The 27,329-nt window shown below is 40.0% G+C and overlaps 1 protein-coding gene across 1 annotated transcript in view; it reads left to right on the top strand.

The window, feature by feature from the left end:
- MAP3K15 (mitogen-activated protein kinase kinase kinase 15) overlaps positions 1 to 27,329 on the top strand; it is a 125,278-nt gene that overhangs the window by 28,710 nt on the left and 69,239 nt on the right. Inside the window, exons 4-6 of the mRNA XM_070503239.1 lie at positions 15,528 to 15,721; positions 19,057 to 19,225; positions 21,223 to 21,329. Of these exons, the coding sequence (XP_070359340.1) occupies positions 15,528 to 15,721; positions 19,057 to 19,225; positions 21,223 to 21,329 (470 nt within the window). The remainder of the gene's footprint in view (positions 1 to 15,527; positions 15,722 to 19,056; positions 19,226 to 21,222; positions 21,330 to 27,329) is intronic.

The raw sequence follows: 27,329 nt of genomic DNA, 5'->3' as shown, positions 1-27,329 counted from the left end.
GTTCCATAAAAATGACTTTACATGTATTATTTTCATGTGTTTTAATTCTTATGCTATTTTCTACTGCTATAGAGTTAACAAAGATAGCCACTTTTAGCATTTAGCACTTCAGAAAATATGTTTATATGATGAAAGATCAAGGCTGTGCCTTTATGAAAGCAGGAGTGAAAATATAGCCAACCCCAAGAGACTATTTTATCTATTAAACCTTGGAACTTCCTGGTAGTTTATTAGTGTACATAGTCCACAGGTATTCTTTAACTTCATTTGTTTTAATTTTCCTTTTTAAAAATAACCATGGCTTCAAAGTTATGGTATATTTCACAGGTTGATTTCCCCCTGGAAGTAGACCCTGAGATTGAGTTTAGTATACTGGAGATTTATTCAGGAGTGCCCTTGGGATCAATGCTGAGGAAGAGGAGGGAAGGAAGCAGGACTGGGTAGGGAGAGAAGTCAAGCTGGTGTGTAGGCTCAATGACAGTCTTGGCTGACCCCATGGAGAGCTCTGGTGCTAGAATGGCCTTTCTGAGTTGTTCAGAGTTGGGATGAGATGGCCAAGCCTTTATGCTCTTGCATCCATCCCTCTCTGGAAGGAGTGTGACCTTGGGTGAGTGCTCTCTGCAACTGAGGCAGTTCCAATAGGGGCTGACAGCTGCAGTGCTCCTAGCAGCTGGGGCAACATGCCCTTTCTTGAAGAGTGCCTGAGTGTCCACCACATTATAATCATTACATTCAAGGAATAAGCAAATCGTACAGACCCCAAGACTAAGGAATGTATCTATAAGGGTGAAAGGCACAAAAATAATTTCTTCCATTGAATTGGTGGGTATCTGGAAGCTATGGAGCCTCACTGGAGAGGAAACATGAGGACATATACCTTCCCTGTCCCCCAGGAAAATTACTAGGAGAAGATGAGATATGCTACTCGGTACTTGTAGAAGGAATTGTTAAAAGTACACTAGACATTATTTTCATTTGTCATGTCCTAAAGCAAAAGTTCATGGTCAGTTTTTGAAAAGCGGAGTCAAATTTCCAAGCTAGGATCATGTTATTAAAAAATACCTTATTAAAAACTAATCTGGTTCTTGGCCTCTGAACTGGGTATGTTTTTTTTTTTTCTAGAAAGCCAATGAAATTTAAGAGAAACTCATTGTTCCCATCAAAATAGTTATCTCTGTAATCCCAGTAAATTGGAAATTCTTTGAGAAACAGACATTGGCAATATTGGGCATGTTGTCTACAATGTTAGAAATCTTTTACCTGGTTTTACAAGCATATTTAGACCTTGAGTTTGGAGTAACAGAATTTCTCCTGGTCTTTCCCTCTTGCCTTTCTCAATTCTTCAGTTTGTCATAGCTTGGGATCCAAAATTATCAAAGATGATATAGATTGCTTAGGGACACTGTGGTAAAAAGACAATTTTTTTTTCTCCTTTCTATATCCTTTGGGTTTTCTGAGTTCAAAATCAGAATTTCTATCACGTTTATTAATAAAGAACCAATTTCAAACAAGAAGGCTAGGTCTCATAGTAGATGGAGAGAGAAAGTTTTATTTTACACGTTAGAATATACACATTTATTTTACAAATTTGTAATTTATGTGAAAACCTCTGCCCTTTGAATATTTATTTCATTTGTGTACCCATTTCTTATTATTTCTACCTCATCTTAAATTCGCTGTTCAGATCTTTTTGTCTTTTTTTTGCCGCATGTCTCTGGTCTTGTATTCTCTTTTAAACTGGAGTACTGTGGAGGTGCGAACCACAAAACTTTTCTCAGTACCTCATGAATATCGTAGGAATAATGTCACATTTCACAGGGCCAATGTCAAAACCAAAATATAAATATTTAATTCTGCCTACCAACTGAGTAAATCTTTGGTGTCCCATGATGCCCATTTATTTTTCTTTAAATTGAGATACAGGTTTCCCCTGCTATCTGAAAGCATAGCATTCCTATGAAATTTGCCTTTCTTAAGGCAAAGTGGCATAAAGCAAAGAAGCAATTACCAATAACTTATATGGAAAATTTTTGAGCACTCCCAGACCCCAAAAGTAGCCTATGAAATCATACCAAATAACACACAAAACCTAAAAAAAACCCAACATATAGTAAAAGCAGGAATGATATGATAAATACGCAGCCTATATAAAGTAGAAATAGTGTACATACAGTGTAGTGTCACTTACCGGAATCGGGGAAGACAGCACACTGGAAGGCCGGGAGGTGATGGTGGTAGTGATGGTGTGTTAGGCTGAGTCTTCAGAGGTTGGAGTGGGAAAAGGTACAAGAGACTGGGCGTAGGAGCTGGAGGAAGAGGGTCATCTATTAACATCTCATTGTCGTCTGAATCCATCAGCGCAGGCGGGTCACTAACGTCAACACCTTCTTCTATGCCTGCCTGCCTCGATGTCAAAGATCAAGGTTCGTCATCTGCTGTGGCTGATGTGGAAGACTTGAAATATGACAGTATGCTTGACTGCTTAGCCTCTCTAATGGCCCACTGCAAAACAAATGCTGAACGCAATTTTCACTTTTATTCATAAAAGCAAAAATCTTCCTTTGATTTCTTTCAGTTAGCGAAAAGAGGTACTAATTGTAGGTCTTTCATAAAAGTGGAGTGACGTAAAGCAGACTTCTGGATGGGAGGGGGGACCCTGTATCATTCACATACCATCAAAGTTACCATTCGCCAGTCTATGTTGGATATTTTGCGTATCATGGCTTGCTTTATTTGAGGATATTTCAGAATTAAGCTGGAATGGCAGTTAGTGACAAGAATCCTGGGAAGGGAAAGGGGAAGGACATGAGATTTGTCTGGCTCTGTGGTCATCTGTGGGCCAGTTAGTTAACCTTGCTGGGTCTCAGTTTCCTCCTCTATAAAATGAGATGATTAATGCGGTGACTACTGAGATTCGTGCCAGCTCTGAAATAATCCTATGACTTTGTGATAGCCATTCAGTTGTTTGAACAAAGCTGAGGGACTATTGCAGTAGCTTATTAGTTGGCACTACATGGCGTGTTTCCAGCAGGGGTATCTTCATTTACCTTTAAGTGGCACAATAGCCTGATTATCTAGTTGAAATTGTTATTCAGCTTCTGTATATTTGTCCTTTTATGACCAGATAAATATAGAAAAGTAGCAACATAGAATGCTATTTGCATTGATCTTAACAAAAAAAATGCTGCGTTTTCCTGATGTGCATATGTGCTGATTTAAAAAATTCTTTAACTGACTAGATAAAGAATTCTATCTATCAGGCTTAAACCTTGTAATAATTTTTTTGGAGCAGCACCCAACTTGGATTTTCTTCCTCAATAAATTGATTTTGTCACACGTGGTCATGTTAAATAATTTTTTGAAAATTATTGTCTCATGTTTGTTCATTTACTCCCTGAAGTTTCTTGGGAACAATTTTCTGTGCTTTTTTAGTTGCAGTTTTCACAAAGGATTCGCAACTCTTTTGCATTACAAGACACAAGCTTCGAAGTACCACATTCTGCCAGCAATCAAGATAGGCGTTCTTCCACAAGTGCTCAGAGATCCATTTATCTTGGGTAGTACTGAGCCACCTTCCATCTGCCTTAGATTTCCCCCCTTCTTCTGGCTAAGCCGTTTGTTGGCTGATTAAATGTTTGTATCATTATAAAAAATTGTTCTCTGGAAGGTCAAGCTGAAAGTCTCATTACAAAGTCTATGGGGATCAATTCTTACACATTTTATTTGCTCTGAATAATTAGTTTATAAAACTTATGCCATTATTATTCAACTTTGCCACCTGCTGCCAGCCATAAATAAAATAAGTGCTAGTGTAATGAGGCCCCTTCACTTGTGTTCCTGTCCTGGCCTTCCTGGACCCTTGGCCTTGCATAGGGTGCCTGCAGAGGAACCAGCTGAGGGGCAAGTCCTAGGCGTCCTTGGTTAGCGGCTATGATTGAGCCCAATGGACAATTAGGTTGAGACCTCAACACGCTCTGCTTTCCTGGGCTGTCCCGGAGACTGCAGGCGGCTGTTTGTGGATGGAAGTCACACTGTTATTCATGGAACTCTTCATATGTGAAGCCCACTGAACGAACTCTGGTGTCTTAGGGCTGCAGGTAGGATGTTCTATGTGAAAGATTTGCTGAGAGTCCAGAGTATGGGCTCTTAGATTTTGGGGGACCAGGGGACCCCTTTGTCAGTCTGAAAGTGCCTATGCACCCCTTCTCAGAGTATATCTTAAGATGCTTAAATACAAAAGATTACAAAGGAGACCATTTATACTGAAACGTAGTTATCAAAATATTTTTAAAAGTTGTATATTGTAATCAGTGCTTTATTAATGTCTCAAATAATAGGATCAAGCAGCAAGTCTAAAAAAAACTATCATAATTTTGGAGTAGTGATGGGTGTAAAAATTATTTTGAGATATCTGCAGGAATTGTAATGTGATATGAAAAATTCTGTGATTTCTATTAGTGATAAAGTCCCAGGTCCCGCTAAAACTAAGATGTGTTAGCTATATTCCTAATTGAAGGCAGTACTGCATTTCAGTTAAAGGTGAATGATGACAAAGATGTAATTTTTTTCTCATTCAAGTTCACAGACTCCCAAGGATTAATGGACCCCAAGTTCAGAATTCCTGGTCTGGTCTAGAACTGTTGAACACAACTAGTACTTATTGGGTGCCCACCATGTGCCATGGCCATATTTAAACCTGTGTCACCTACTGAAGTAGACAGTATTATTGTCTCCATTTTAAAGATGAGAAAACTGAGGTTTAGATAGATAAGTACATTTTCCAGTCATCCATCTACTATGGAGTGGAGCCGGGATTCAATCTTTGGCCATCCAAATTCTCCACCATCTTGCTATGCTTGAGCAGGCATGATACTGATTTCCTATTTCAATATTGATAAGGTGTTTCATTTTCAGCTAACTTAGCAAATGTGAAAAAGAAAACGCTACCCAGCTCTGCTGAGAGGATGATGAAATTGAAATGCCTTCGTATGCTACTGGTGAGAGTGTAAATTACTCCATCTTTTTTGACAGAAACTTGGCCACACATATCAAGAACTTTAAACTTGCTCTAGTAATTTCACTCCTGGGAAGCTACTCTTAGGAAAAGGTCACAGCATAAAGATGCCATATGCAAAGGTGTTCATCTCAGTTTATAGTAAGAAAAATTTCAAAACAAAGTTAAACAATAGGAGAATGGTTAAGTACACTGTTTATATTTACCAGATGGTGTATTAGGCAGGCATTAAAAATTATGGCATTTGAGACTATAATCAAACTTTTGTAATGAGAGCTATAAAGCACCTATTATTTAGCCTAGTGATGATATAGGATAATCTTTTCATGGTGATAATATTTGTAAATGGTAGTAGTTCTGGAAATCTCAATTGCTAAGTTAAGAACTAAAAAATTTCAGAGGACACATTCCTCCGCTCCATCCCCTCACAGTGTGAGAGACCAGTGGCTTTTATTCTGCTCTCTGACCTCACTTACTATATCAGAATCATCCTTTTGGAAATACTTGAAGAGTGTTTGGAATAATGATTTACATATTAATGTGCCTAGCATACTGGTTCTAATGCTCCTTTATGTAGGAAACTAAGCTGCCTTTGTTAAATTTGTTTTAATGAGCTGGATTCTTGAGATGTTTCCATTTATAAACGTAACAATTACAAGTATCAAAGCCTGGTTCACTATTGAACATGTGTTATGCTAATCAATGTTTTTCTTTTTGATTTCTGGTCTCCCCACCAACAAAAGTCTGAATGTGTTCCATCATTTGAAGATGTTCAGGCCTGTTCTTCTTCTTTGTAAGAACAAAAGTACGGCCCTCAAGAGCCTGTGCTTTCATTTGGAAGTTTATGAATTGCTTTTTAAAATGTAGTCATTAGTTCCAATTTCTTTCTGTAAAATTTCTTAAACTTTTATACACTTTATGGAGGATTTTCTCACAGGAAGTATTTTTACTTTCCTGAGGCTCCAGGTTCCTGCTGTCTCCTCAGTCCTGTTTATTAAACTCGCTCAGTTGATTTCAGAGTTCATGCATTCCCTCTCTTTCTCCTCATTTTTCTCTAACTGTGGCTAAATGTTTGTTCAAAGGATCAGGTCCCCTCCAAACTGTGGGCAGGCCTTCATCAGCCACTGCTGCTGCTGTTGCTCTGCCCACTTGAGCCATGACCTGTGACAGCACATAGCATGTATTTATCAAAATCTTACTTTTTCACCTCATTATTTAGGTTTTGAGCAGGACTGGGGAAAAGTTTACTTTTGTGCTATTTAGGAAGACTGGGTTTGCTAAAGGAAGACTATAAACAAGATTTCAGCAGAAATGTTGGTTTTGGAAGTAGTTTTAAGACATGTAACAGTTATATCCAAATCGGTTGGATTCTTGCACCTTCAATGTACCTACCTGTTATAGAAACTTAGGGTTATTTAGTTGTAATGTTCGTAATATTTTTGTTATAATTATTACTCTGTATAATGTTATGTATTTTAAAGAAGCTGAGAGAAGAAAGGAAAATAAGTATATATTTATAGAGTTTGTTATATTAACCTTTTTGTTTACCATTTCTGGTTCTTTTCATTTGTTTCTGTGGATTGTAGCTACCAAAGGGTGCTATTTCCTTATTCCAATACAGCTTTGTTTCCACCTAGATCTTTTGTATTGTTAGTGCCAAATAAACTACATTTCTATATGTTTTAGGCCCCAATATATGATTATATACATCATCATTTTATGCAGTTCTCTTAAGTCAGTTAAGAGAAATGTTGATGCAAATGATCCATAATCTATAAAATCAAAATTGGAGTGAGTTTATTATGAGCCAGCCTGAGAGGACTATAGCCTGGGGCCTTCCTTCCTCGAGAAAGGAAGGGCACCGAAGAAGTGGGGTGTACAGAGTGGTTATATACCATCTTGGAACAAAGAGCATGAATCGCATATGACAGGAATGCCCTTTTTTTTTTTAACAATAGTCACAAGATTGCTTTGCTGACACAAGGTGAGCATGGCCGGTTGGTAACTAATCCTTAGTTTTTAGGAAGAGATGCTTATCCTTAAGGGAATGCCAATATGGGGGAAGGGGTACATCCTTATCATTAAGGGCATCATTCTTGTCTTTGGGATATCGTAAATGTTTAAAGCAGATAGACAGTGCGTGCTCAACAGGCCACGTCAGGCCCTTTTGGAAAAACAAGGTCAGGCCAAATTAGTTTTAAAGTAAATGGCTTCCTCATATGGTCCAATATATCCTATTGCTTTTCATTTGTTCATCATTTTCCCCCTTTTGATCTATAATCTTTCAATAGAAAGCACTGATGATCAAAATATTGTCTCTCAGCGTCAGGGTGGTTGTTGCCTGCCCTGGGTCCATCAAGTCCCTCAGTGCTGGGCTTTTATTTTATTGATTTGCCCAGTTATCCACATTGGGGGGAGATAGACAAGCATAGAGGTATATATTAACAGAGGAAGCATTTCGTAGGTTATATAATTTTTCAATTAACTTTAGATTGTTGTACAAACATTGTATATGTGCTTTTACATGACTCCTCATGATCACATTGTTTACAACTATAGAACAGGTACAGTAACAATCATGACAATTCAATATTTGAAAAGATTAGTTTTAAAATTAGTTCTCTGGCATAGTCTTTATCAGAAAAGGAAATTCATCCGGGGTTGTAAGATTGATCGACCATCTCACGTTGCTAAGAAGTCATTACTCTAGCCTGCATGCCAGTCTTACAGCACTGAGCAAAGAAAGCAGTAATTAGTTTGACTATTATGACTAATACAAGAATTCCAAGGAGTAATAGAAATAGGAATTTCAATCCAGATCACAAAAAGGGAGCCAATACCTGTAGGGAGCCAACCAAATAATCAAGACTGGGTGTAGGTTCACTTAAGATGATCACCCGCTTTTTTCATGTGCTTTAGGAAACATGACACATTGCAAGATTCATCAGGTGTAAAAGCACAGCATTCAGTTTGAATGATTGTACACATACCACCTTGGAATACAGTTAAAATATCTAAGGCCATTCTATTTTGAAGGACAGCCTTTTTCGCTAAAGACATTTCAGTATTTAATAAGGCTATTCCTGCTTGACTATCATTAAGGGTTTGTTGAGTAAATTTAGGCAGGGCTTCTATATGTGATATGACATCTTCTAGCCCCAAGGAAGGAATAAGTATAGCCGCTAGGCCATACCAGTGGAACACTGAATGAGCCCATCTGGCCTTAAAGAGAAGAAGCTTGACAACAGATGTTGTCCCAGGGTGAATCCTTCCCTGCATCCAAGGGAAGCTTAGGGTACAGTGTTTTAGCCATCCAGGCAGTAGCCAAACCCAGAGATTTATTCCACATAACCATTGAGTTCCATTAGGAGCCATCCAATAAATACCTGGCCTTCAAAATCAGTCCTTTCCAAATCAATTACTTTAAGTATGATAGTATTCTGAAAGCCTTAAATAGAACAATATAAAATGGGTATTTGGTTTAAGCATTATGAGAGTTTAAATGAGGAGATACAGGTCTGAAGTCTTGGGACAGCTGTCTACAACAGATGCCATCTTTTTCTCATCCTGGTTTGGAGGTATTTGTCTTGGTCAGTTGAAGTCAGGTGTCAGAAACAGGAGTGGAAATCCACTCAGGCAGAGGAGCCTTTTTTAATGAGAAATGTGAATCCATGAGTTTGTTTTCTTTAATTTTGCAGTACATGGATTGGTTAAAAGTACCTGTTATGGTTCTTTCCAACAGGGCTGCAGAGAGTCTTTTATTTGGTGTCTGTTCCAGTAAAGAAAATCTCCAGGTTGTAGTCCATGATCCTTAAGGTCTTTGTCTCCTGGGAGCTCTCTGTGAAAGGAATCATCTACCAAACTTTCATTTCTTTTAAGCCCTCAATGAGACCTTGACAATAATGTAAGATATCTCCTTTAAGCAAGGTTGGTTCATACATTCCTTCATCTAATTGCATAGGCTGTCCTGTTATTTCAAAAAGAGATAGCCAGTGTTTACCAAAAGGTGTATATCTAATATTGAAAAGTACAAGTGGAAGAGCTTTTGACCATGAGAGGTTAAATGCTTCTGAAAGCTTTGTCAATTGAGTTTTGATTGTACTGTTAGTTAAAATGTTTTATTGTTGGCTAAATTTCAGAGATAGATGTAATTATTTTGTCTGGTGGAATGAATTCCCCAGTCACTGAATAACTCAGTAGGAATTCCCCAAACAGGAATTATCCTTTCCAATAATAATTTACTTAAAGCAGTTGCTCTTCTGCAAGGAAAGGCCTCAACTCAATGTGAGAACATACAGATCGTTACAAGATATGTTTATCCGTGAGATGGTGGCATTTGAACAAAGTCTAATTGCCATACCTCAAAGGGTCCCTTAGGAAGGGGAAAGTGGCTTTGTGACCCATGAAATAGTTTCCCTAGATTATATTTTGGGTGTATAGTGTGAGTATAGGCTTTATGAGCCACTGTGGGAGAAAGTTTACAAAAGTATTGTTTTCTCCATGCAATCATCTTTTCAGGTGCCCAGTGGGTTAGTTTGGTGTATATGCTGGAGCAGTGGCAATTGTGTTCCAATAGGCCCTATGGTTTATTATTATTATTATTATTATTATTATTGGGCCCAAACCACATCTATTTGGTGGTGTCAAAAATTCCCCCTTTTTGTTGCCGTCTTTGTTTCTCTTCTTCCATAGCAATTTCTTGAGCCTGTAGAAGGAAATTTTTCACTGGGTTAGCAGAGTTAACGGACAGTAGTGGGTGTTCTTGAGGCTGAACAGTATATCCAGCTTGATAATGTCCTTGCTTATCCTTTAAGTAAGACCCATCTGTAAACCAAATTAGATAATAGAATGCAGTCATGGTTGTTTTCCTCTTGTAGTGCTGGAAGCAAGGTAGCAGGATTAAGACAATGAGTAATATTTACCCACAGAGTATAACCTAAGAAGGTGTATCAGCACAATGTGTTCCTGTGTAATTTAGCATACCAAATAAGTCTAATTAGTATCTCCTTCTTTATAGGAAGAGGGAACCAATTTTTTTGAGAAGTCTCACAGGCCCTCTGAAAACTCTCAAAAATTTCAAGTCAAAAGAAAGACTTCATTTAGGATTTGAGTTTTGGGGAGCTTGTCAAACATATCAGAAGGTTTTAAAACACTTGGTCAAACTAGATCAAGGGATTGCTGATCTTGTCACCGTGAAACAAGGGTTGCTGTGAAACAGTGCTTGGTTATCCATTTAACCAAAGTGAGACTCACTCAAAAGTAAAGAAAACCTTTTATAATCTCTTTATCAAGAACAGACTTAAAGTTCAAGAAAATTATCCCCTTTAACAGAGGGAAAACCAAATTTTAATTTTGCACCAGCTTGCTTTTGATATTAAAACTGACTCAAATTGATTTTAATCTTAGCCAACTTGACCATTCATAAAACTCTTTCCTCAGGGTTCCTCTTCCACAAACCTTCTATAATTTTCTTTTTACATTCAGAATTTGTCCTATGCCTTCTTTCTTCCCTCCTAGTACTTTAGGACAAGTTTATCTTTCTTATAAAAACAAAAATATTTCCATTCTTTATACCTTCTTTACTGAAGACATACATCTTACTTTCCTTGAATACAAAGATGTTTTCCTTATTAAATTTTAGTAGCTTTAACCACATATATTAGAATTTTAACCCTTAGAAACCTTAATTTTTTGTGAAAACTAAGAAGTAAGCAATTATAAACTGTCTTATGTTAGCATTCTGTGGCTTGGCAAATTTGTAAATACTGTTTATAATTTCTAGAGAAATGCTAATTCATAGTACAATTTTTAAATAAATTACAAGACATGTTTACTGACAGACCCAAACGTTCTTTTTAGTTTCTTTATAATAACAAGCCAAAAATAAACCTATATTTAATCATTAATGTCTAATATTTTATCTTATTTGGAAATGATCTGGATATTCAAATTTGATCATTACTCACTTAGCAAAACTCTAAGGTTCCAAGTTACCAAAAGGTTTTGAAATTAAGTACATACACCAAAACACATAATTATTGTTAAAAAGTTCGCCTAACACTCGTATCTTTTTCACATGTATTTATTTTACTTGTTTCCATGCCGATAACTCTGAAAATATGTTCATTTTAATCAAAGCAACAATCTTAAATAAGCTTTTATTTACCAAATATTATTTTATATCATGTTAGCTTGAAAGACATTTGGGTTAGTTTCATTGCATTTATATAAGTGCTTACTTTAAGCCAACTAAATAAAGCTCTTTAGAAATTATACCATCTGGAGGTAAGATATCACACATATATAATATACATACAGACACACATACATAATAACTCCACACCTGTTGTTTTAAAATAACTGCCATGAATCAGGTACAGTAATATGTGCCTCACTAGTTATGAAAGAATAATGAAATCCAAATTTTGTTTTAAGTTTTTTCTAATATTTGTGGAGAAGACCCGAAAGATGCTAGATTTGGGGATAGAGTACTCTTATGGCTGTTTTTCTTGCCTTTCTCTTCTTTTTTAAATTCAGTCTTAGGAATTAGTGATGGGCTAGAAAACAGTTCTTGGAGAGGGGAGGCGATAAGCCTTTCTGAGATAAAGGAAATGGGTAGAATCTGAAATGCCTCTAGAGCTGCTTTCCAGTTTTGCAAAGGTTTGTAAGTTGATGACCATTGCTCTTAATTTCTCAGAAATTTAGATTGACCTATAATGTCATTTAAGTTACAATCTACCTGTCCAACTACGTCACCCTAATTTGCTTCTTTCCCTCCAGGTGCTTAGTTTTATTTTAACTTAGGGAAGAAGGCCTAAAAAATTCTTACTAAGCTCTAAATATCAGCTTTCAGTTTGGCTGAATTTCTGATCATAAGTTGCTAAATCCTTTCACATATCTTGTCAGGTTTCAGCTGGGACAAGTAGTAACTACCTGGCAGTATTAAACAACTCCATTAATTTTTTAATTTTAGTTTCCTCTTGACTTTTTAAGGGTAGCAGTTTCCCAGAAAATCTCTGAGTCTCATTAACCCTGGGAGGGGCTCATATTGGGTCCTCCTTCAAAGGTAGCCATGACTTCATAAGTGCACTTTGAAAAGATCTTATCTAATTAGAATGTTCCTTCCAATGGCCAATGTACAAGTTTTGGAGGGTCAAAGGAGCCCCCAAGTGTGGCCACTGTAATTTTAAATTATCCTGGGTTATCTTACCAGCTGTTTACAGCTATCCCTCTTTTGTTAAGCACTTGCAAGTGTTAACATGAAGCCAGCCAGAGTTCCAAGGGGCGCCTTGCCCATTCAGTAACTGGTAAGCTTTTAGAAGCTCGATTTCTCATTCTTCTCTTAGTTTTGTTTTACTATAAAGTCTGAACAATTTCTAGGGACAGTGTAATGGGTCAGAGTACTATTTGTGAGTATCACTCCCTAAACAAGGTCGTGAGCACCCTCACGTGTCTCAGTTTCTCCCACCAACAATCTAAAACTACTGTGGGAGCTCAGAGTGTATGGATGAGCAACCTTCATTTGTGCATCCCTGGACAAGCTGTCAGTTGCTTAGAGTGAACCATCACGATGGAATTCCCTATGCACATCTGGAAGCTCAACCTCGGACACTCCCACTAGGTTCTCAGTTGCCTGAGAATGACTTACAGCTGGGAGGAGCTGGTGTCCCTTCTCTTCAGAAATGAACAAGTTCAGACTCTCATTTTTCTATCAATCAGTTTCTTCAGACTTGATAAACACAATTCTTTCCAGCTTAAAGCCAAATTGAAAAGATCAGCCTGCCTCCATTCACTCTGAAGTTCCCCATAGGCTCCCCTTACCTAGGAAATCCCCCCTAGGTTTCTCTTTCCTGGGAATGCCCCATAGATTCCTCTTACCTAGGGTAGGTACTGGTACCCCCTTAAGACATCTAGTCTTAAGGCTTGAAACAACTCATATAAACTCTGGACCATTGACTTAAAATAAGGAGGTCTGGGTTTCAGGAGAACTCACTGGGGTCACCTGAAGAATACAGTGATCCAGGGGACTCAGTGGGCCCCTATTGGTACCAGATGCCGGTTCAGTGTAGATTCCAGTTGGTCTCTGGTGGATTTCTCTGAAATCCTGCTGCAACTACACCAAGAAATATTGACAAAATAATCCATAATCAATCTATAAGTCAAAATTGGGGTGAGTTTATTATGAGCCAGGTTTGAGGGCTATAACCCGAGGTCTTCCTTCCCCAAGGAAGGAAGGGCACAAAAGAAGTGGGGTGTACAGAGTAGTTATATGCCATCTTGGAACAAACAGCATACATCACATGTGATAGGAATGTCCCTTTTACAATAGTCACGAGATTGCTTTGCTGGCACAGCAGGTTGGTAATTAATCCTTAGTTTTTAGGAAGAGATGCTTATCCTTAAGGGAATGCCAATATAGGGGAAGGGGTACATCCTTATCTTTAAGGGCATCATTCTTGTCTTTGGAGTATCATAAATGTTTAAAGCAGATGGACAATGCATGCTCAACAGGCCATGTCAGGCCCTTGTGGAAAAACAAGGTCAGGCCAAATTAGTTTTAAAGTAAATGGCTTCCTCATATGGTCCAATATATCCTATTGCTTTTCCTTTATTTGTCAGAAGAAAGAAGAAATTGGCAATTGTATTGTCTCTTATAATTACCTATATAACTACATTTACTGGCACACACTGTTTTTATCATGTGAATTAGAGTTACCGTCTGGTGTCACATGCTTTCAGCCTGAAGAACTTCCTTTAGTCTTTTTTTGTAAGACAGGTCTGCTAGGAACAAATTACTTAGTTTTTGTTTATCTGAAAATGTCTTTATTTCACCTTCATTTTTTAAAAGATAGTGTGAAAGATGACCTGAGTGGAGCCATATTAAAATAGGGCCGGAGCAGCCATTTCAGAGGAATTGCCTTGCATGTCTTGTTTTCTTTATCTTCCAAACTGGACCAAACTGCCAGCATTCCAGGAATTCGGTCAGGACAAGAATATCCTGTCCATAAGGACTGATGAAATTGGACTTTGCTCCTGACCAGATAGCCAACCAATCAATGAAGTACCAGTCTAGCCTTTTGCCTCCAACCTCAAGCCAATCAATGAAGTACATATAAACCTAGCCTTACGTCATCTAGCACCAACAAAATCTTCTTTAATACAGCTCATCTCATCCTCCCTGTTTCCCATAAAAACTCTAAATCTCTCTCCTGTAAGGGGGACACTATCTGGGTTTCTACCTGAATCTGTGCTCCCCAAATTGCAATTCTTTGATCCCAAATAAATGCTTTGTCTTGTAAACTTGTTTCTGTTTTTTGTAGGTTGACAATAGTTTTGCTAGATATAAGATTCTTGGTTGACTTTTTTTTCTTTCATCACTTTGACTATGTCATCCTACTACCTTCTGCCCTTCATTGTTTCTTTTTTTTTTTAAAGATTTTATTTTTCCTTTTTCTCCCCAAAGCCCCCCAGTACATAGTTGTGCAATTTTAGTTGTGAGTCCTTCCAGTTGTGGCATATGGGACGCCGCCTCAGTGTGGCCTGACGAGCAGTGCCATGTCTGCACCCAGGATCCGAACCAGTGAAACCCCGGGCTGCCGAAGCAGAGCGCACGAACTTAACCACTCAGCCATGGGGCCGGCCCCCCCTTAATTTTTTCTGATGAAAAGACAGATATTAATTTTATTGGGATTCCCTTCTGCATAAGACATTTTTCTCTTGCTGCTTTCAAGACTTTGTCTTTCACATTTTTGACTATGGTGTATCTGGGTGTGGATCTCTTTTGAGTTTTCCTATTTGGATTTCATTTAACTCCTGGGATATGTAGATTCATTTCATCAAATTTGTGAAGTTTTCAGCAATTATTTCTTTGAGTATTTTTCTGTTCCTTTCTCTCCTCTCCTTCTGGGACTCCCATTATGTGTTGGGTATGTTGGTGCACTTGGTGGTGTCCCACATTTCTTTGAGGCTCTGTTTGTTTTTCTTCATTCTTTTTTCTCTCTGTTCTTCAGATTGCATAATCTCTTGATCTGTCTAATCATATTTATTAATATCTGCTTCCTGCAAAGCAATTTTTACTCAACAAAGTTCACCTGTAGTTAAATTATGAAATAATAAGCCTTTTCCATCTATACTAAAAGAAAGAAAATATGCCTTTATATTGCAGTCCTTCGTTATCAATGGGTTCAAGTTTCCTCTGATTTTGGAGGCAGGTAATGAAATGATGTGGTTTCTGAGACCTTAAACCCTAAAATCTCTGCCAATGAAGTTCAGAGACATACAGATCAGTTCAGCATTTGAAACCAAATTTTTGTCATACATCCATGTGTTGGAGTTTGTGAAATTGAGTGGTTTCCTGTTTTGTGCCTAATAGATTCATAGTCATATTGCACAAGTTGTTGTTCATACTCAGGCATTTTCTCCTTCCCTGTTCCACCAGGTTTTGCCTGCCCAAATCCACAGCTGTGCTTCTGCACCAATTACTTTGTGAAACATTTCTGTTTCTTTTTTCCAGGCATCTAGTGGAAATTATTATTTCATCCCGTACATCGTGACACCATGTGCTGATTATTTTTGCTGTGAGAGCGATGCCCAGAGGCGTGCCTCGGAGTACATGCAGCCCAACTGGGACACCATCCTGGGCCCACTGTGTGTGCCCCTGGTGGACAGGTTTACTAGCCTCCTCAAGGACATCCACGTGACCTCATGGTAATTCCCATCACCTGTCAACAACCCTGGGAGCTTTTCCAGAAATTGCCCTTCACATTCATGGAGGCAATAAACCCTCAAAAGACCACAGTGCCAGAGAATGGGGAACTCTGGCCAATCATTCTTAAGTTATCCTGGAATCCATTATTGTCCCTTACTACCTCACTAAGTTGGGCCACTGAAGTGTATCCAAAACAGAATAAAACTAGAGTTAGGAGGTCAGGGTAAAGCCAGCGTCTGGCCCTGACTCCCTGTGTGACCTTGATAAATACTTCTGCGCAGCAGTTTTCTCATCTAGAAAATAAGGTAGTTGTCACGAATTTTTTTCTAATGCTTTCTTTCAACTCTGACATTCTGTGTTTCAAGATCATTTCTGAACATGATCCTCCCTCCATCCATTGTTGAGGTGTTAAAATGCCTCAGCAAGGTCATTGTGACCATAAGTTCTTATGCTATCAAAGTCGGGATGCATTGAGTCAAGCTGAAGCCATCCTGACCTCAGGATGTACTGTGATGTGTCCTTTGTACACTTCTTTCGGAGACAATGTGGAGTACTGATTCAGAGGTAGACAGGTTTGGGTTGAATCCTGGGTCATGCACTTCCCAGCTGTGTAGCCTTGTAAAAGTCAGCTCACCTCTTTGAGCCTCGGTGCTCAAGAAATCATGCCTTAAAATGTTCTTGTTCTAAAAGTTGAAGGCAGAAAAATGATTCTACTTAACAAAAGGATCCAATTATTTTCCTGGCAGCCAATTTAAAGGATTTACTCCTGTAAATGTCACAAGGAGAAGGATTTGTCCTTCCAAAACAAATGAAAATCCGAAGCATTGACCGAACTGACTTATAATGAAATGTAAGGCACCACACATCCCACTTTGGCCCAAATCGTGGCACCCTGAACTGTGGAGTGTTACTGTTGTAGTAGTGGTATGAGGCACACACTTGTTAACAGTCTCTTCTCTTTTTCTGTCAATCACCTCCTCTCTGGACTAGTGTTTCTTCTACAGAATTTAATGGGAAGAGAAGACTAGGAACCCAGATGTGTGACTGCATGCCAACATAGAAAGCAAATGAGGGACCTTTTGTGGCACATTTTTGGAAAGCCTCATTCAGTCACACCTTGCTAACTGTTGTCTTATTGCGGAATGAACATTTTAGTCAAATTTAGGGAGAAAGCTCTACCAATATCATGTTTTCAGGTCTGACAAGGAAGTAGGCTAGCTTGAGTCTGTCAGGTAAAGCCAGATCTTTGCAAGAAATGGACTCAAGTTTGTTTCTCATTCAATGTGTGTGTATATCAGTAGGAAAACTGGCTTAATTTCAAAGGGCTTGAAATACCCCTTGGTTGATTCCACCCCTTGAACTGGCAGATACCTGGCAATGGTTAGTGAGAGAATAAATGGTACTTACGGTTTCAAACATCTATAACAGGGATGGCAGATAAATTTTTAGCTAGGTGCCAACTCTGATAAATTGATACAGGCTGCCTGGAGCCCTGTGCTGAAAAGGAGTTTGATGCCATTTCTAAGTTCACATCAGTTAGCAACATCTTCCCTGGTTTCCAGCGGCAGAAATGGCTGCGTGTTTATTACATATATGCTGTCCCCAAGCCGTACTCAATTCAGTGTTTTGTTTATGTACTTACAAGTTACCGTTCTTATTAGGTTTTTTAGTTTATTAAAACTATTTTTCAGAATTGCCCTTGAAAACAAGGCTAAACTGAAGCATACAATTTTACTTGTCAGGCTAAACTAATAACACTTTAATTGCTTTGATGCCTTTATAGTCCACCAAATGGACAACGGCTGTCACCCAACTTACTCATTAAATTAATGATAGAATTTTAAACAATGGCAGAACCTGCTAATTTGCTCATCATTGGGGTGATAAGCAATAGACAAATAAGGAAATAAAAAAGCAATGTGCTGATATTTTTATATCAGAGTGCTTTCTGTGGGGCATCACTTCATTCTTTCAATGTTAATCGAAATGTTATAAGAATTGGATTGTAGACACATTTATTTGGCATCGTTTTATAATTATTAAGAGTAGGTAACATTTGTTCTTATGTGTTGTTTCTCTTTCTGTGCAGACCATTGTTTAATTGAGCCTCACTCTTTTTTAGTAAATAGCCTAATTTTACTGTATACAGTTAAATCATTTCAGCTGCTTAATGGGTTGACAGTGTTCCTGCTTGGTAAAGCCCAGTCTCCATAAACAAAGTTACTTGGGAAGTAGACGACATATTTAAATCAGTCTGTGGTCATTGTAAGTTGGCCTCCATATACCAAATTAGATCTTTTTTTACAATTTTTAAAAAATTTTTTGAGGAAGATTAGCCCTGAGCTAACTACTGCCACCAATCCTCCTGTTTTTGCTGAGGAAGACTGGCCCTGAGCTAACATCCGTGCCCATCTTCCTCTACTTTATACGTGGGATGCCTGCCACAGCATGGCTTGCCAAACGGCGCCATGTCTGCACCTGGGATCCGAACCAGCAAACCCTGGGCCATGGAAGTGGAACGTGCGCACTTAGCTGCTGCGCCACTGGGCCAGCCCCAAAGATAATTTTTAAAGATTTTAAACCAAGTACGAGATACTAGCATTGGTTCTTTGAGAGGCTGTGGTGAGACATTCTAGTGTGGTTTTAAACTGCTTTAAATATTTTTATACATCCCTATTATTAGCTAGATGCCCACATGAGGGAAGTTTTATGTTTTACTTTAGAAAAGCCTTCTGATGGTCAGACATGACAGGGAGAGTGGGGAGTGGGAGGCAGACGTGGTCTGTAGGCTTACAGGCCCGGCTTCCTGGATTGCTTGTGGACACATCCAGTTTCCGGCTCTCAACCAACCAGAAAAAGCTTCATGATTACTAGCTGGGGACACCTGCTGGATTCATTTTAAAGAAGTTCTCATTTTACTGTGTTTCTTGGCTTTTGGAGTTTTGTTTGACTTTGTGATAATCTGTTCTTAGTGGGGGCAATAACTGTTCAGGTAAGGAAACTTCTTGCCCTCTGTGTGTTTGAAAATACCAGAGGAAGTGGGGTGGGGTAGGGTGGCTAGCAAGTCCTATGTGTCATCCAAATACAGATGGGGCCAATTTTGAAAATACTGTAATGAAGTGATTTTTCTTTGTTATTGTTTAGTGGTTAGTTTCTGCAAAATGTGACTAACCAGTAGGACGTGTCTCCCATTTGCTGGCTGAGGTCTGGGCGAGGCCCCTGTGTGTTAGCCTGAGTTCTGTCAGTGAGAACCAGGTTTGTTATGGCTGCTAAAGGAAACAGAGTCCTGGATGTGTGTAGATATGACTGGAGATTTTCATGTTTCCCTCTCCAGTGCTTATTACAAAGAAACCTTGCTAAATGACATCCGGAGAGCCAGAGACAAATACCAAGGTGATGAGCTGGCGAAGGAGCTGGCCCGGATCAAACTCCGCATGGATAATACTGAAGTTCTGACCTCAGACATCATCATTAATTTACTGCTGTCCTACCGCGATATCCAGGTATGAAATACACTTTACTGAGGCTGACACATGCCGAGTTCTTCCTTGGCATGAGGAATTCCTCATGTAAGTACTCTTACACTAGGATGGTTAGGTAGCTGTTGTAGAGACAAATAGGTATGTGGCTAGGTCATAGATCACCTAGCATATCTGCTATGGTGGAAATAGGGCCACTCCAACGATAACTCATGTACAGTACTGCTCAATAAAGGAACTCAGAATTTCACAGTTTATATGCATTTTATGCAAGGCATTCTTCCAAGCCTTTGCAAATCCTAACTTATTTAATCCTCTTCACAAGCTTATGGGATATTTACTCTGATTGTCTCCGTTTTACAAATGAGGAAACTGAGGCACAGTGAAGTTAAGTAACTTGCCTAAGGGCGCACAGCAGTTGGCAAAGTCAGGATTCAAACTGAGATGACTGGCTCAGTTGTCCTTAACTCCTCTACTGTGATGCTTCCTTTAGGCTTTTGTCACTTCCTTCTTTGTTTACCACCACCCATCAGTGACAGGGAGGGCAGGGGCAGCAGAGGCATGTCCAGGACCCAGGGAATGTAGATGTTTATTCTAAGACAAGCATCAGAGGCTTCTGGAGAGTTCTTGAGACAGGATTTGTGGGATGTGGCACCATGAAGGAAATCAGCATTTCCTTCCTCCAATTTTAGTGCCAGTGAGCCATTTCTAAGGACGTCTTGCCTTCCTTCCCTTTGGAGGAACACAGAGCAGTGCACTTTACCTGCAGGATTCTACAAAGCCACATTGGAGGTTGTTGGCCACTGGTTGTTAAATCTAATGAGAGAGGCATCCATTTATGACCTGAACCAAGAACAGAGTCAGCCACTAAGAAACTCATGCCCGTAGTGATAAACAGATGCATCTAATTGATTTTAATAGCAGATGCTAGTAGGGATTATGATGATGATTAAACCATGCCCCATGGGATAGAGAATGGGAATGGCTTTTCTTGAAGTCTTTCTTCCCTTGAGCTGTTGGCTTCCTTCTGTCCTTGCCTTCATGCATCTCTCCTTTTTATAATCTTCCGTCAGTGGATCTCTGAGACTCAAAGGTGAGCCAGAAGCTTCTTGGAATACGCTGCCTTCTCTTTCCTTGGGCAGCAGCATCAAGGTGCAGAGCCATAAAACAGGCATGGGATTTTGGTGGGAAGTCATCCTCCACTAACTGTGGCCGGCTGTCAGCGAGTTGGCCATTGACAATGATTCTAAGCCTGGCTGAAAGGGTAGCAGATGGCACTGCTCACAGGGGATCCAGCTGAGACAAACATGGCAACAATTTTTCCCTGGGTAATTATGTGGTTTAGAACAGTGATTCTCAACCGGGGGACATGTGGTAGTGTCTGGAAACATTTTTTGGTTGTCACAACTAAGGGGGAGGGGGAGGTGCTACTGGCATCTAGTGGGTTGAGGCCAGGGATGCTGTTTAACATCCTACAGTGCACAGGACAACCGCATAACAGAGAACGATCCGGTCCAAAAATGTTAGTAGTGTTGATGTTGAGAAGCCCTGGTTTGGATTAATTTGATTATTTCTGGCAAAATAGGAAAGACTGGGATGTTTCCTCCCTCTACATGGCAAGTGACTGTAAGATTCCTTGTATGTCTATGTCCAGCTCATTTTAATTCAATGCTTTGCTGGTGGTGGTAACTCTCTTGCACTCAAAACGTGGTAGCTGTTTCCTGGCTGCTGGGCTCATTTGCTTTCTTTTGTTGCCTTTGAATCTAACCTCCTTCCCTTGATCCTTTTGTGGCCTCTGAGAGCAGGGCTTCTTTCTCTGTCTTCTCTCTCATCCATCTTTTTTCTTATCTTATGGTCTTATTTCTGTTCTATTAAGGGCTACAAATACCTTCTCTAAATGCTGTCTGTAGGGAAAGGCTTGTATTTAAATGCTGAGGCTGTCTCATATTTACAACTGTTCAGAAAAATCTTTGAAGAGCTGTGTTTCCTCTCTTTCTCACCTTGGGACCTCTCGCCAACAGGACTATGACGCAATGGTGAAGCTGGTAGAAACACTGGAAATGCTGCCTACGTGTGATTTGGCTGACCAGCATAATATTAAATTCCACTATGCTTTTGCACTGAATAGGTAAGAATGATAATGTCCATACAGGGTTTTGAAACACACTGTCTGTTAAATTCTGCTTCTTTCTTTCATTCAACCGTCATTGAGTAGGAGCCAGATCATGTGCTAAATGCCAAGGTTAAGAAAATGGGCAAAGTATGGTCTTCGTTTTCAGAGATTTTGTCTTTGGAACATATATTGTACCTGTGAGGTCATACATGTAACTAAATCCCTAAGAAGCTTCTGTGGGGTCTTCTGGGCTGGGTTTTGAGGGCTCATGAGTACGAATTGCCTCATGGGCAGAAGAGTGTGTGAGATGGAGATGTAAAAAGGCCATTCCACTTGGCCAGAAGTGTGAGCACAGAGGTCTGCATGTGCAATGTGCCCTCAGGGAACATTCAGTGTGACTAGAACACAAGATGCTAGTGAAGCAAATACACGCAGTGAAACCAAGCATGGAGGATGGGACCATGTCTTGAAAGGACCTTGTGTACATGAATAAGGAGTTGATAGTATCTTGTAGACTGTGGGCGACTAGTTTAAGCAACAGGGTTAACACTGAATGATAGGAATGAGGGTGCTATCTTTATGTACTAGTATAATCTGAACTTTGGAATACAAATTACCAGGCTAGGTAGAGTATATGAGACTTGGAAATTCCTGCCTGGAGATCATCAGCCTTAAAAGCTTATGTGCTAGGGGTATTAGCTAAGATGCTTTAACAAGGAGACCCCAAATGCAATGGTTCAAATAAGACTGACATTTCTCTTTCACATAGCAGTCTAGAGGTGAGGGGACCAGGCTGGTGGCATAGTACTGCTCCAGGGGTTGTCCAGGGACCGACCTTCTGACCATTTTGTAGCTCTTTTATTCCTGAGAGTGTTGTCCTCTCCTTCTAGTTGAAGCTAGGTCACTACTTCTAACCAGTAGGACGTGTCTCCCATTTGCTGGGTCAGGTCTGTGCTTCTAGCCTATGGAAAGGGGGAAAGAGTGGAAGCTCAGGGCAAGCAATTTCTTTTAAAACGAGTAGAATTTGCACATATCACTTCTACTCACATTCCATTGGTGAGAGCATAGTCATATGACCCCATCTGGCTGTAAGGGAAGCTGGGAAATGTAGTCTGTAGCTGGGCAGCCATGTGCCCATCCATAATCAGCTACTGTGGATTGGGAGGATAACTAGGAGTTTGCCACATTCAACCTCACAATATTCCAGAGGCCTAGATGTCTTAGTCCTCCAGTCTCCCTTCCTCCCCTGATGAGATGCAGGAAGAGGAGCAGCACTAGGTGAATATGGTGAGAACCATACCCAAATGCACTTCCCACTGGTCCTCTTCTGGAGCCAGGAATTGGTCACATTGAATAATACAGCAAAAAACCCTGGGAGGGTATTCAAATTTGGCATGAGCGCCAAAGAGTTCTGGCACCTCCTCATCAACCTTCCGTGGCCAACATCTTCCACAGGGAATGAATAAAGTGAGGGTTGGAGGTGACCTGACTTAGGGGACTCTTGTGTCTGGTTTCTCAGAGGCATTGCTTTGCTTTTAGCAGCTGGGTTAGGCTACAGATTGTGGACATGCCACTGGCAGCATCTGCAGGACAGCAGCGACACCAAAGCCCACAGCTTCAGGAGTTTGTAACACCTAAGAGGTCACAGCTCTCTCTTTTTTATATTGAAGTAAAATGTGCAGGCAGTGAAATGCATAGATCTTAAGTATACAATTCGATGAGTTTTGATAGATGAATATACACGTGGAAACAACACCTCTGTCAAGATATAAAACATTTCCATCACCCCAGAATGTTCCTTTGTGTCCCTTTGCAGGCAATCCCCACCCCTCCGTAGGCAACCACTGTTGCAACCTCTGTCTCCATAGGTTAGTTTTTTCTGTCTTTGAACTTCATATAAATGGAATCACACAGTATGTATTTCTTTCATGTCTAGCATCGTGTTTGTGAGATTCACCATGCCCTTGGATGTATCACTGGTTCATTCCCTCTCGTTGCTGTGGAGTATTCCATTGTATGGATATGCCACAATTGATCTAACCATTTTACTGCTGATAGACCTTTAGGTGGTTTCCAGTTTGGGGATACTAAGGACAGTATTGCTATGAACATCCTTGTGCATAATTTTTGTGCACATATGGACACATTTCTGTTGGGTATACAGCATATGCGTGTGTCCTGCTGTAGCAGACACTGGCTAACAGTGATAGTCAGGCTTCTGATTCCTTTTTTGGGGGAGCCTTCATGGTCTCTATGAAAATGTGCCTGTTCTCTCCCCAGTGGTCTCTAAACTCAGCATCCCAAGGCGGGGAACATTGGTAAGGCATCTTTGTTAAGCCTGAAAAAAAAGTCCTGTAACTCTGTTCCCCCCAGGAGTAATGGATTCCTCTTTTATTTATACTTAATTATACTTGATTGATCCTTGATTTATAAGAATTAAATGAGTTATCACTGGTGAAGTTCCTGGAAGAATGCCTGGCATACCGTAAGAGCTATAAAAAAAGTGGTCTGTTAAATAAAAACTAAGAAGGCCATTTAAGTCACTCACCACCCTGTCTTTTCCCAGACAGAGTAGAGGTAACTCTTGTCAAACAGAGTGAAACAATCTAATTACCATCCACTCAGAGTAATAAAAGAGTAAAACAAGTTTTGAAATGGAAAATAAGTATCTAATGGGTGTGGCAGGATGAAATCATCCTGGGGTGAATGAGTTTCCAATTTGGAAGCAGAGTGGCTGGGATTGAGCACCAGAGAGCCACTTTCTCTCTGCTGGGTCTTTTCCTTCTGGTCTGATTGTGCCCTCTCGGACAGTGGCTTGTGTTGTAGGCCAGGCAGGGTCCTCAGTGCCGAGAACCTCATTTCCTCCAGTCAACTAGGGGTTTCCTGTAGAATTGCAGTGGTTGCTTCACTTATGCACGTGCTCCAATCCTGAATTTCACATTTTTGCTTTCAGTAGAACTTGGCCAGCCGTCACCATAGTCGCAGTAGGGTTTGGCATTAGGCACAGTTTTGAGGACATTTATGGAGTTACCTTGTGTCAATAAAGGAGAGAATTGTGATAGACAAATAATGAATTTTTCTGCGTTGCAGTTGACTTTTAACTCTTAGGACGTGGAGCGAATCATAGTCGTGAATTAGTTACTAAAGGTTGGTAGTAATGAATAATGTTTGACCCTCAGATTGCAAGGGCTCCCTGTTACTGGCCCTTGCCGATTGGCTTGAGCCGGCTGCTTTCCCTGGTAGCTTCCGCTGTCCTGCATTCAGAAGCCCATTCAAAGTGACTTCAAGTTTCCACTGAGCAGTTAAACTGCTTGCCTCTCAATGGGAGAATTCTTTATGAGCAATTTTTATTTGCTGTTCTTTTTACAGACAGGACTTTATTAGGTATGCTAATACAGCCAGAAGATTCTGTCTAGGGATCCAGGCAGCAGGATGGTCTGGAAGAAGAAGAACGGAGTCACAGTCCTAGGTTAAAAACAGCAAAACTTGCCTGTCACAAAGTAGGAGTGTACTCATATCCTATTCCCTGCATCTTTGGGTCAAGACTGCTAACTCTGGCAAAATTTAACTCATTGAATTACTCAGCAAGTGAAGGGAGACTGAATGCATGACACATTTATTGGAATCTCTGATGTGGCACTCTATAAATAAGGTAAGGCGAGTGATAGAGAGAGGAAGATGCTCTGTGAACCTTCAAACGTGTGCCGGGAACAGAGACGATATGAGATGAGTGATACTGAATTCAGCCCACACCCTGCAGGCTTGTTCCAGACCCTACAGCTCTCACCTCATCCTCAGCCTCTGGGCTACCCAGGCAGTCATTGCTCAGGTGGAGGGACACATGTTCCCAGGAGGGCTGTATAGGCCCCTTGTCTCTGCAATAACCGCCAGCCTCCTTTTCTCTGTCTCTTCTGTTTACGTTCCCTGTTCAATCTCACCATCTTAATTTATATGTTTATATATAAATAGTGATTCTTTGCTACGTGTCTGTCAAAAGTAGAAAAATGATGACATCTCCCCACTTTTCTAGTGCATTTTTCTCCAGGTACCTAAAAGTATGTTGCAAAAGAAGGACACATATTGGTGGTGATTGTTTTCCTGGTGGTGAAGAGAACCACAAAATCTGTGAACTTAGATGGAATCATCTGGTCCAAGTCCTTTATTATTAAGGGGAGGAAGAAAGTAAGTCAAAGGCCCAAAATATAACAGCTGTTCAATAAGAGATCTGGGACCGGCACTGGGGAGTTTTAGCACAGGGCTCTGCATACACTGGTTTAATAATATCCTGGCATAATCAGTAAAGCTCTTCCCAGAAAGCTTTTATTTTGTCTGCCTGAAGGACAACCCAGACAAGCCATGGGCCTCATGGAATTGTAGGGCCGTCCTTTTATATATCCTGCTTTGTCGTATATGATGAGAGCATTAGATGGTAGATGAATATTAAAGCCACTTTCATCAAATGTACTTTTTATACGAAAAACCTAGTTGCATTTTTTTTCTGAGAAATGGACCATCTCTTTATCTTAGTGATGGCCTTGCTAATAAGACATGTTTTCCTTTTGAAAAATATTTATCCAAAGGACTTACCACTTCCATCTGTCCTTGTTCCTCCCCAGTGGCCTCCTTGAACCTGCAATATGTTCCTTTTCTGTCTACTTCCTGCCCGGTTCCTTCTGTTTTGTTCCTCCTTCATTTGCTGACTTATTTATGTGTTAGTGGAAGGGCTTTGTGCTTAAGGAGGAGAGAGCTCATGGGAGGTGACTAAAGTTAATGAGTGATTAAAAAATATAATCACGTGTGTATGTAGCATGCACACATACACACAGGTATACAGACAAGCGAACTTGTTCTCTTCAAACTAATTGAGCTACAATGCGCTGCGTTTATTTTGACAATGCTGCCATTATTCAGAATATCATGGTGTCAGTGAGGAAGAAGGGATTTTTTTTCTTAGGAATTGACTTAAGAGCCAGCTTACATGGCACATGGGAAATCAGTATCATTACTGGGGGCTTTGAAGGCAAACAGATTTGGGTTGAATTCTGGCTCCTATACTTAAGTGTTATGGCTGTGGTCAAGCCACTAAATCTCCTGAAGCCTTAGCTCCTCATACGTAAAATGGGATACTACCATCTACTATGTGGTGAGTATTACTTGGAGTTCTCCTGGCACGAAGCAGGTGCTTGGCTGTGGCTGTGACGATTACCATGTAGCTTGCTTACTCATATTTTTACTAAGTTTGGGAAAGAACTTTTGACCCTTTCCAAATATCAAAACTGCCAGCAAAGTAGAGATTTGCCATCACAGTAGATATTTAAAAGGAAGACATTTCATAAAGAAAAGTTGATAAAAGTGCTGTTAGCATGAGAACATGTCTGGGGTAAGTATATGGTCCTCTGAGGTGACCATTTTGAATGGGACAGGGTTTATTGAATGTACGTATTTGTGGAAAAAAAAGAATAGTGTGTTTGATAAAATTCAGAGTTTATTACTTTATAGCAGGTTTGTCAACCTGGCACTATTGACATCTGGAGCCGAATAATTCTCTGTGGTGGATGCTGTCTTATGTATTATGGGATGTTTAGCAACATCCCTGGCCTCTACCCAGCAAATGCTAGTAGCATCCCCCACCCCAGTCATGACCATCAAAAGTGTCTCCAGACATTGCCAAATGTCCCATACGGGACAAAACAGCCTTATTTGAGACTACTGCCTTATCACGAGGCATTCTGGGGTGTAAAAAGAGCACATGCTGTGATGTTTGAATCACTTACCAGCAATATGATGTTGACTGTTAAACTCCTTCAGCCTGAGTTTGCTCATCTGTAAACCGGGATGGTGATGCCTGTGCTGAGGATTAAATAAGATACACTATATGCAAATGGCCCGCACAGCCTTGGCAGCTAGAAGGCAGTTAACAAAAGTTCAGTTCCTCCTCCATTTATCCCCCTGCTTTCACTTCTTAATTCAAATGGGGTGGTTACCTGGTGCCATATAAAAAGAATCTCTATCAAA

Source organism: Equus asinus, chromosome X (assembly GCF_041296235.1).
Source record: "Equus asinus isolate D_3611 breed Donkey chromosome X, EquAss-T2T_v2, whole genome shotgun sequence".
In the NCBI taxonomy this organism is placed as follows: Eukaryota; Metazoa; Chordata; class Mammalia; order Perissodactyla; family Equidae; genus Equus; species Equus asinus.
This window is presented reverse-complemented; position numbering and strand designations above follow the sequence as displayed.